General features: G+C 31.3%; 1 protein-coding gene across 1 annotated transcript; it reads left to right on the top strand.

The window, feature by feature from the left end:
- Positions 1–2,010: 2,010 nt before the first annotated feature.
- On the top strand, positions 2,011–4,966 carry FD (Basic-leucine zipper (bZIP) transcription factor family protein). Its single transcript, XM_085713622.1, has 3 exons — positions 2,011–4,011; positions 4,423–4,499; positions 4,676–4,966. The coding sequence occupies exons 1-3, from the start codon at positions 3,438–3,440 to the stop codon at positions 4,742–4,744; spliced, it is 720 nt and encodes a 239-aa protein (XP_085569748.1). The 5' UTR covers positions 2,011–3,437; the 3' UTR covers positions 4,745–4,966.
- The last annotated feature ends 7,164 nt before the right edge of the window (positions 4,967–12,130 follow it).

Raw genomic sequence — 12,130 nt, 5'->3', positions numbered from 1 at the left:
TACATCTTAGAGTATTTTTAAGAGCGAGAGGCTTACTCTATAAGTCATGATACAAAATAGACACTCCAATTGGGTGGGATTTAGTATGGGAAAGGAGAGTTGTTTCCCATGATGGGAAAGTTTAAGCAGGACCATAGATATATTCATTTTTTATTCCAACGGCTGAGATTTGTCACCTATTAATTGCAACAACTTTTTGGTTGAATCTATCAAACAAAAAATGTGACCCCACATCTGGATTAAATAACCTTATATCATTTGAAGAGGAGAGAGAAAAGCATCTATCTTCATTTTCCTGGTTTTCTTCTTCACCTGTTGTTGTTGTTCACTTGAGTTTTTTTACCGTACAACAAGGTGATTTCAGTCTCCCAAACAAGCTGGACATATATCTCTTTCACTGGTTTTTCACATGCAAAAATGGTGAAATTGGTTTTTTTGGGTGTTACGGTTTTCTACTCAAAATCAATATTTTAAGAACAACATGTCGTTGATTCCTCCATGATATGTGAAATTATGATTATGCTTTATAACAATGATTTTGACATTAGTACAAAATAAATAAACAATGATTCTAATTTCTAATAGACAAAGAGATGATGAGATGCAATCAACAAAAGCACGACGATAAAGAGATCTAAAAAAAATTGAGTCAGATAAAATGTTTAATTAATTTGTGTTAAGTTTGTTAATTTTTACTTGACCAAGTTATCTAATTATTCACATTGTCATCTTCTAAAATGAGTTAACTGCTAAGTTTCTTCTGGGTTTTGTTACAAAGGATGTACAGTACTAAAGGTGGGTGAGGACGTGAGGTGTACTTTGTGATGTTGTGAGAAAAGGGGGGAGGTGTATTACTAATGATACAAACGACGTTAAAATATTAAGCTCAAATTTTTTTATTTTTTTTCACAACCTGTTGTAACTGACAGCTGTCCTGGAAAAGGGGCCTTTCCCATGGTGGGAAAAAAGTCTCCTTTCCTAGGCTAAATGGCACCCTCCAATTGCAAAACTATTTGAGTGTGTAGCTTTAAGGAATATTTTCTTCTTCTTCTTCTTAGTGGGACTCACAAGATCACGTTTAAATTAAAAAAACACAATGAAATCGAAATACGCCAACCCTAGATTACTTTAATTGTTATATTGATATGTTCTTTTGACAGAGTATAAATAGAGTTCGTATTGATATTTGTATTGGAGAAGTGGTGGGTCTTCATGCCCTTTTGGAATAGGAGATGACAAATTTTGTGAAGTATACCAAATCGTTTTAAGTTATTGTCTCCAAAATGATTGTTGTTTTCTACTAAGCAACTTATTAAACTTATAAATTAAAATAGCAAATGGGGGAGAGTTTGTGCAAGTTTTTTTTTTTAATCTAAACAAATAATTGCTCATAAATCAAGTTTTTTTTTCTTCATGCTTTTCTATAATCATTTGAGTACCACTTTATTTTGTTTGTCGTCTTGGTGCAACTTTGTATGATTTTTTATTTTGTTCAAATCAGGTTTGATCCATGCAATAAGCGCGCGGTCAACCCTGTTTTCCCCGCAATTTCACATAAACTAAAAAATCAAACTTCTACTTAGACGAATTAAGTTTTCTACGATTTTGGTATAAAATGTGAAAAACAGTTAATGCAACCAAACAAACACTCAATCAATAACTTGAGAGTCAATGTAATACATCTAGACATGTATATTTTTCTCACTTTGATTTTGTCACGTTTACATATATTTTGCTTTTATGCTATTAACCCTAGCGTTGTAAGTTTGCATACAATTAAATCACTTTCAATTTTAGAACGTTAAACCATTAAATCTGTGTTGTTTTTATGTATTTTATCAATTTGAATTATCAAATATTTTTTTTAAAAGAAAAGTGATTTGAAAGTAATTTAAATATGATATTGAATCATTGAAACTGTAGCTGTAAGCATCTCGTACATACTGATCATGCAAGAAAGAATTGACGAGTAACAGTCCTCGGGTGTGGTTATGGTGCATAAGGAAATCTTTATGCACCGTGCATAAATCCCATTTGAAATATAATTGCTTCCCTACACCCCCAAGCGAAACCAAACGAAACAAAACGAAACAACACTACAACCGTGGAAATCATCATTTTAGTTCAATGATGATTTCAGAGTGTTGATTTGGTTCAATGACAGTCACAAATGTCCTTATTATATTATGTTTTGTATAAAATTATGCCAAAACCATTTTGCTGTGGAAATGGTTTCTGTGAGTTGTGCTCCAAAACCATTAGATGTACTTAATGGTTTCCAGCAGGTGAAAAAAACTAAGGACCTAGAGCCATTGCCATCATTCAGTTTTGGACTGACACAATTGGAGGAGGAGGAAAGAAGTGGTTTCTGTGAGTTGTACTCCAGAACCATTTTGCTGTGGAAATGGTTTCTGTGTGCTTTACTCCAAAACCATTTTGCTGTCGAAATGGTTTCAGTGACCCAATAATCAGTGTACAGACCACCAATCAGCGGCAATCACAATCACAAACCCTAATTTTCTTTTTTTCTTCACATTTTCGGATCAAAACACCAAAACAGTGAAGAACGTAATATTTTCCAGAATTATCAAAACACGTAAACACTTCTAGAATTTCGAATTCCCTTTCTAACACAAAACCTTCACAAACCGAACTCAAACCGAATCCAGAAGTAGAAAAAGGTGAACCAGTCTCAAAGAATAGACCGAACGGTAGTAGATCCTTTTGTTCTTCTTCCTCTTTTATTACAAAATTTTCGAAACTAAATTTGTAGATCTAGGATAAACGGTTTTGATTTTGAAAATTCCGAGTTCATTTTCGTAATCTATGTGAAAAAGGATATGTGAAAATGTGAAAAGTTTTTAAAAAGGGTGAGTTTGGTTCTCCGGCACGGCGCCGCCGCTGCCTCTGGCCGGTGACCACTGCGCCGGAATCATCATGTGTGGCCGGAAGAGATGAAAACTCATCTGAATTGTAGAGAGAAGGAGAGCTTTATGTTTTAGTGAGAGAAATGCTTGAAGCAAATGCAGTTTGATTTGGTGTAGTTTGAGAAGTCTGGAATTATTACACGTGTACACTAAATCCGATGGTTGTGAAGTGTTTATGCACGGTGCATAAGGATTTCCTTATGTATCATAACTTTTGCCACAGTCCTCTAGACTCCACTCTGCAGAGTTCAGTCCTTGACACCTTTCTCACTCACTCTCTCTTCCCCTCCCAATCTCTTTTCAAATCCCACTTTTTATGGCTAACACATTGCCCTATCTCACCAAATGCATCTCGTTATCATTAACATCTAGTGAACAAAAACGGGAAGTGCCTCACAAATCAAACCCTCAATAGTGTAGTGTGTCCTTTTCTTTGTCCTTGTGTCTCAAAAAAGAAGTTAAATATCACCATCACAAACTTCATTTTCTCTTTGTAGAAACAAATTAACCATGGAAGAAGTTTGGAAAGACATAAACCTGTCTTCATTGAATGACCAAAACACACGACCCATTATAATGAGTACTCGTAATTCCACTTTTGGCGGTGGTGTTATCCTTCAAGACTTTCTCACTCGACCCCTTACTTTAGACCCACCAAAAAGCTTAGATTATTCTTCTAATAATTCATCTTCTTCTGTTGCTTCAGATCAAAATAACAATAATGCTTCATTTTATTGCCCTAGCTCTACGACCACACCACCTCTTGTTACTGCTCTTAGTTTGAACTCTCGTCCTGATTTTCTCTACGACCCTCTTATCAGACACAACAAGCATAATAATTCTCAGTTACTACTTGAACAGCAGCAGCACCAACAACAACACAACATTGGTGTATCGAATGTTTCTGCTTGTTTTGTAAATGCTTCACCGTATGATCAGAATGTGGGTGTTGCTGCATCTAGTTCTTTCACTTGTTTTGGAAAGAGATTTGGTGAAGCACCTGATATTAGCCCTGGTGAAAGGAGAAATAAGAGGATGATCAAGAATCGGGAATCTGCTGCACGTTCACGAGCTAGAAAACAGGAAAAGATTGCTTCTTTCTTTCTTTTTCTCTAAATTTAGTGTATGTTACGGTAGGTTGGATGATAAGTTTGACAAAATCACTAGTGACACCGTGATTCTGTTAAAACTCAAGGAAGTCACGGTGGCTTACCGTGATTCCGTCAAAATCATCAGCAATCTAAACATACACTTAATTAATATTGTGGTGAATGGGGTCAAATATGTTGTTGATGTAGTTTCAATCTTGCTTGTCGCAACATAAAATATTTATGATGTGGCAACTAACATGATGCAAATGCTTCTGTCAAATAAAAAGACATGTTGCAAATGTTAGGTGGGGCATTATTGTTTTTTGTAGGGAATGCTAATAACCAAAAGAAAATCGTTGTTTTTATTAATGGATTCATCTACTTTTTTGTGTGGTTATTTCAGGCTTACACGAATGAACTAGAGCAGAAAGTTCAATTATTGCAGGAAGAGAATGCAAGACTTAGAAGACAGCAACAAGAGGTACATTATTGTATTTGGTCTATAAAAAATTATAAATATAACACTTTCTAGTTACTATTAACATATTTTCATTTTTAATATTTTTAGTAACTATACATTATATTATGCTTTCAATTCCACATAGTAGTGGTAGTAGGATTGATTTTAGGGTTTTTCTTGTGTCAATGTGAATGCAGCTATGGGAAGCAGAAAGTGGTGGTCAGCAAAAGAAAAAGAGTAGCTTATATCGAACATCATCCTTTTGAGAACAAAACATGTAATATCTAACTAATTGTGAACTAAACTAATTAATGTTACCCTTGGATTTAAATGTATTATGACTTAATTTGTGGCTGTGAAATTTTAGTTAAGATAGATAGTGGTTGTTTTTGAGGAATACACAAACAAAGGACAGGGGAATGTATGAAAGATGATTGTGCTTTTGCCATTACAAGAAGCAGGGACCTCAATGGGGAAACTTATTTTGATGGGTCTTTTTTTGGTATTATCATTGTCCTAGTTTGTTTTGACGTTTTGCAACTTTTGTTTTGTTTGACAAAATTATCTTCATGTGGAAAGTGAATGAGTGAGGTGGGAGAGGAAAGGAATAAAAGCGTGACCAAAAAGCATATACTAGTGTACATAGCCAGAGCCTACCACTATCAGTTTAGCAGGAGGGTTTTTGCAACTATAGACACGACGATTTGTTTTTTCTCTCCAGCCATGACAATGACTCAATGAGGAGTGGTACTCAACCATTTAATAGGAGAGGTCCCTTTTACTATGCTGTATTTTTTCATCACTAATCTTGAGTCATTAGTGGAAGATCTTTTATCTTTCATCTTAGGTTGAACCTTAAAAAATTGTTTTGGTGTTAACCATTTGAATTTTTGGAGGTAACGGGTCATAATAATCTTTAGTTTGGTCGAGAGATAAATATAATATGGTTAAGAATTGTTCCTAACATAAGTGAAACTTGGGATCTTTCAAACGATATTTGAACAATTGTTGCTAAAAGGAGCTTATGAATGTTCTTAAGTGTATGATTTTAGAAATTGAACCATATTTTATTATTTTGGGAGAGTAACATTTGATATTTTGATTAGGGAAAGCTTAAATGCTTTATCATCTTCTTTATTTGATATTTTGATTAGCTTAAATACTTGTTAATAATCATATAAACAATTGTTCCTAAAAGGAGCTTATGAAGTGTATGATTTTAGAAATTGAACCATATTTTATTATTTTGGGAGAGTAACATTTGATATTTTGATTAGGGAAAGCTTAAATGCTTTCTTCTTTATTTGATATTTTGATTTCTAAAAGCTTAAATACTTGTTAATAATCATATAAAATAATAACATTTGATCAAAAATCGTTTCACCTGAAAATCGAATTGAATTATGGTTCTCATGAACAATTTATCCTTTGAAGTTAACTACTTAAGCTTAATTACTTGGTTTAAGGATGTTGACTTTCTTTTTTGAAACAAGGATGTTGACTTTCAAATATAATAGCGACATACATTATCCTCAATCACAAGTATGATTCTTGTTCATTTACCCCATAAATAAATAAATCATTTCACAATTTTTAGGTGTGAAGATAATTCCTACTACTTTGATCACGTAAAAATTCATTCACGTGTTGTTCAGATGCCAATAGAACTATGCATCCTGATTAAACTTCCTCTTTGTTTGAATAATGGAGAGCAGTTAAATAAATTGTTTCCGCGTACATACGCCATCGTCCCTACTAGGAGTAGTAGGCGTTCTTTTTTTACTGTACTTCAATTTTATTAGGGCTTAGAATATCGCAAACTTTACACAAAGTAATAGTTCAAATTTCTTCTAGCTTAACTAGAGTTTTAGATATGAATTTAGTCTTGTGAATTAAAGAACTTTATAAAATTTTAAGTTTCCTTCAAAAAAAAATAAAATTTTAAGTTAATATTGACGTTTATTGCAGTCCAACAACAGCTCGAGAAAACTGCGTGATATAATTCGTTGTATGTATATTTTGTGGGCAACATAATGAAAAATCTCACAACTTTTTATGAAGTGTTATTGATTAAAGCATGTATAACTTGTTTTCCTTTATTTTTTTTGAGGGAACTTGTTTTCCTTTATGTTTGACATTTAATTCGCATGATTTAGAATATGTAACATTTATAAACTGGTTAGAAAAAAATATTATTGATATAAAACAAGATATTATAGTTTATGTTTTGTCCTTGTATTATGAAATACGATGATTGCTATATCTAGTGAATTCTAATTTCCAGAATTTATCTCGAGAGCAGTTTAACCAATCAAAACTCATGTTTTTCCACCATACAAGGAAGTTAGTAGTGGAGTGGGTAGCTCCATCTCAATTTCACACAATTCACAGAACCCTCTTTTAATAATACGACAGGAAATATTTGTGAAAAAAAGAACAAAAACAGCATAAAAAGGCAACAAATCATTCGGGACACTCTCGGGAAATAATTTTTCAGGAGATATAGCATTTTTCATAAAATACGGCGTGTTAGAAATAATTTTTTTTTGGAAGGAACATATTTTAAAATAGATGAGATTGTTCAAAACGTGCAAAGATCTATTGTAATTTTAAGAGTGTTAAAACGATGTTCGGAGACTATCTATTGAGATTCAAATTTGTCCATACCCGATGTTTGGAAACTATCATTGGACACACACCAAAGAAGCTCAAGAAGTTAATTTATGCAGTTGTAGGCTATTTATTCTTTTAAGAATATTACCAACCTTTGTTTGTTTCGCTTGTTTTTTTTTTTTTTTTTGAAGAAATTAATTTTATTTATTTATTACGTTAGGTTTGCTATATATGCACGTGTTTATTCATTAATGATAAACAGAAATGCCAGTTTCATCTTTAAAAATCAGCGGTCCATTTCATAAAAGAAAATCTGCACATGTCAATTTCATTAATTCTCATTCAAAATCATAAATTTTATGTCTCACTTCTACAAGTATAAATTAGGGTTAAAAAATAAATTATTTACAATATTCAGTTTGTATTTGAGTAAACTCGATTTTAAATAAATTTTGACTTTATAAACTTAATTTTAAGTAAAAACCAAATATAGCTCAATATTTAGCTATTATTTTTTCTAGGGGTGGGCATGGTTCGGTTAACCCAAAAAAACCGAACCGAAATTTTGAAATGGTTCGGGAAAACCGAACCGAACCGTTTCAGGTTTGGAACTAACCGAACTGAACCAAAGTTATGGTTTGGTTCACCATTTGCTTACCTATTAACCATACCGAACTGAACCAAAACAAATATTTTTTATCCAATGAATAAAACCACTTTTATTATAAAAAATAACAAATTAAAATTAAAAGTTAGAATAGTTTATTTCATCAAAAACAACTTATCTTATGCAAAACAGTTTATTTTAAAAAACAGCTTATTCAAAAAAACTTATTTTATGAAAAACAATTTATTACGATCTCTTTTTAAAAATAGCTTATTCAAAACCGCTTATTTTATGCAAAACACCTTATTTTAAAAAACAGCTTATTTTATGAAAATACCTTATTTAAAAAAAACAGCTTATTTGATAAACAGCTTATATTATGAAAAACAACTTATTTTAAAAACAACTAATTCAAAACAGCTTATTTTATGCAAAAAACCTTAATTTAAAAAACAGCTTATTTTATGAAAAAGAACTTATTTTTGAAAACAACTTATTCAAAACAACTTATTTTATGCAAAACAACTTATTCAAAACAGCTTATTTTATGCAAAACAACTTATTTTAAAAAATAGCTTATTTAAAATAGCTTATTTTATGCAAAACACCTTATTTTAAAAAACAACTTATTCAAACAGCTTATTTTATAAAAACAACTTATTTTAAAAAAAATAGCTTATTTTAAAACAGCTTATTCAAAACAACTTATTTTATTTAAAACAACTTATTTTATTCAAAACATGTTTTGAATAAGTTGTTTTGCATAAAATAAGCTTTTTTTGAATAAGTTGTTTTTTAAAATAAGCTATTTTGCATAAAATTAGCTGTTTTGAATAAGCTGTTTTTCAAATAAGTTGTTTTGAATAAGCTGTTTTTTTTTTAAAATATGTTGTTTTCATAAAATAAGCTATTTTGAATAAGTTGTTTTTTAAAATAAGGTGTTTTGCATAAAATAAGCTGTTTTGAATAAGTTGTTTTTTTAAAATAAGCTATTTTGCATAAAATAAGTTGTTTTTCAAATAAGCTGTTTTGACTTTTGAATAAGCTGTTTTTTTAAAATAAGTTGTTTTCATAAAATAAGCTGTTTTTAAAATAAGGTGTTTTGCATAAAATAAGCTTTTCAAAATAAGCTATTTTAAATAAGTTCTTTTTTTGGAAAGATCCAACAAAGAGTTCAAGTGGTTACCTTAAAAAAAAAAACAGTTCAAGTGGTTTGGTTCGGTTAAAACGGTTCGGTTCGGTTCAAGATGGTTCGGTTATGGTTCAAGAACTGTTAATAAATTAACGGTTCGGTTCGTGAACCATTATAATGGTTCAGTTATTTTTGGTTCGGTTCGGTTCTGTTCATGGTTCTTTTTGCCCATCCCTAATTCTTTCTTTTTCAAACCCTAACCGCGATCACTTTTCTTCTTTTTATCGATCGAAGAAGGGTGATTTAAAGTCAATTTTGACTCAAAATTACTCCTCTGAATTGTTTTCAATTCTTTTCTTGTTAAATAAGTGGATTTCTGCGTATTTTCAGTATTCCTTTGTTTGTTTTTGTGATTTTACCGTCTTTGTTCAACTTTGTTTGTTTTTGTTTCCCTTCTTTGTGCGGTGTGTTTTATGTTTTTCCGTCTTAGTGCGATGTTTATTTTATTCAGGTTCAAATATTAGTTTTGAGCAAGTGCAGATTTAATCAATGATTTTGGCATCGTCAACGTTGCAGAGCCAAAGACAAAAGTATTCCAGAGATTCAAATATAGCCATATTTGTAGGCATAGATACTTGACCGTTTTATGCAATTAACATTGATGTTGTGAGTTTGTTCACATATTCATTCTTTTTGTTTTTAGCGACATTGAATTTATATTGTATCGATGTACTCTATTAATTTGAATGAATGAATATCATTTATTTATGTTTCCTTCAAAAAATCATTTATTTATGTTAAAAAAATATATTTCGTTGATTCAATTAACGTAACCATGATGACTCAAAATACAAAATTAATGTACATATATATTTCATGTGTCCTTTTTTATAAACATTCATTGATATTTTTCACATATGTTAAGAAAAATAAATAGTATAATCAATGTATAGATTTTGTGTATCTTGAAATAAGTCGATCAGAAGATAGCATCCAATAAAAAAAAATGGTCAGAGTGTATATCTCCATATGTTTTGTGCCATCAAAAGTTACATTCCGATAAATCAATGAAGTTGAGTAAAACTGAAGGGCACATAGAGCAACAGTCAATTTTGATATATATGGCTTTTTTTTTTGCCTTATAAAATCTAATGAAAATAATGTTTTTTTATAGGCCAAAAACATACGAGGGTTCTGTATGTTATTCACAAGTAACTCACACCATTCCTCCCTTCTTTTCACGGGTTCTGCATTACTCATCGATAGTCTTCACCATTCCTCCTCCACTCATAATCGTTACTCAAAATAAGCCCTTCAACAAGCTCATTCCTTCCTGGCTCTACCTATGCACCTATAGATTAATAAGCTTCAATTTAATATTTAACATTAACATGACATCTTAGAAAATCAAACTATATATGTTTATCAGTATTTTGTATTTAAAGAAATTCGACCAATTTTGAGACACAAATAAATGTTTGGTCATGCAAACAAATGTCCTTGTTAACAAAGACAAAAGTAGTATGGTTGTATTGAAAATTACTCGTGTGTAGATCAGATGCCAATACATGAACGTTGCACATAGATTAAAATTCGCCCTTCGTTTGAATAATGGAGAGCAAGAAATTGTTTCGACGTCATTGATATACTTTATGTGTCTCAAATATAAGCAAAAGTTGTTGTACATGATACAAATTTTGAACCAAATACATTAAAAAATTTTTTATCAATTTTTGCTTATATTTTGAGACGGATGGAGTATACTCTTTTTTTTGTCACATAGTCTAGTGGCTATAAATTCACCTTATTTCAAGGTAAATAAGTAAGGTGTTCGAGGTTCGAACTCGAACTCGTATTATTCATACCAACTGAACTACACTCACAATGACGGAGTATACTCTATCCTAATATACGTTCTTTATTTTTCATTTTTTTTCCAGTAACACTACAGAAATATATAGCAATAGAATATCTAACTTTATTTTTTTGTGGTGGCCGGGGTTTGAACCTCAGACCTAAGCATATATTATGCATTGTTTGGGTGGGCTCTCCTTGGTGTTTTTTCTTCTATTATTTGTTGTAGGTGTTTTGGTGGTGTCTCCCTTGGCTTCTTGTAGCTCGGGTTGGGGTTCTTTTGTTTTTCTAGGGCAGTTTTTGTTGTTTTTTTGTTTGAACAATGATATTTGAATAACTATTTTGTACAACCTTTTTGACAACTTTCATTTTCTCTCTTCTCATTGGTCAAAAACAATGGAGAGAGAAAAAGAAAGAGAGAGAGTAAGAATATAATGTGAGTATGAGAGAGAAAGTTGTCTAAAAGTTGTCACAAAATAGTTGTAAAAATATCATTTCTCTTTTGTTTTCCAGACATCCTTGGATGACCTGGCGGTGTATCTTGTACTGTTTCATTTTCTTATATATATATATATATATATATATATATATATATATATATATATATATATATATATATATATATAGGGTAATGCTACAACACACCCACCAATTTAGATGAAGGTGTGTTTTAGCATTGAACACCTTCTTGTTTGGACCAAAAAACCACAACCTTCCTTTTTAAAAACAAGTAAAGTTGAAGGACAAATATGTAATTCACACTTCATTATTAATTAATATTTTGTTAATCTTGCTCTCTCCCCAACTCAACTTAGAATCACGCAGCATCTCTTTCTTGGCTCAATGGTTCCATCCCAGCTCTTCAACGCCGCACCGCCGCTGCCATCACCACTTTCGCATCCTCCTACGTCAGAATCCTTAAACTTTGTCCTTCATCAACCTCCGTCAACAACAAAACTTAAGATGTGTTTGTTTCGGAAAACATGACAACCGTTCTTCCATTCCGGAATCCAAACTCCTGTGAAGTGCTGATGTTTTATTTTTGTCTGTAGTGGATGCAGTTCTTATTAAAATCTTATAATAATTTGATGTTCTTTTCTTCAATATTTTTATATTTATTTTAATGTTCGATTGGAGTTTCTTCCATAAAAAAAATTAAGCTTCATTTTTGTTTCAAGAAAAATGTTTAAGGAAAGCTTACAAACATCCATGGAGATAATTTGGTGATAATTAAAACAACAAAAATATAGTGATGAAGGGTATTAGTGAGAATCCCCAATTTTTCTTTCTCTGTACCTGCGTATGTCTTTGATTGTGGAAGAAGAACTTTTTTGTTTTACAAAAAGGGAGATAAGAGCAAGAATAAAAAAATATTAATAATGAATTGTTAATTACATATTTGTCCTTCAACTAAACTTGTTTTCAAAAAGGAAGGTTGTGGTTTTT

The sequence above is a fragment of the Medicago sativa genome, chromosome 5, assembly GCF_051527215.1.
Source record: "Medicago sativa cultivar Bolivia chromosome 5, Bolivia_mono, whole genome shotgun sequence".
Lineage (NCBI taxonomy): Eukaryota > Viridiplantae > Streptophyta > Magnoliopsida > Fabales > Fabaceae > Medicago > Medicago sativa.
This window is presented reverse-complemented; position numbering and strand designations above follow the sequence as displayed.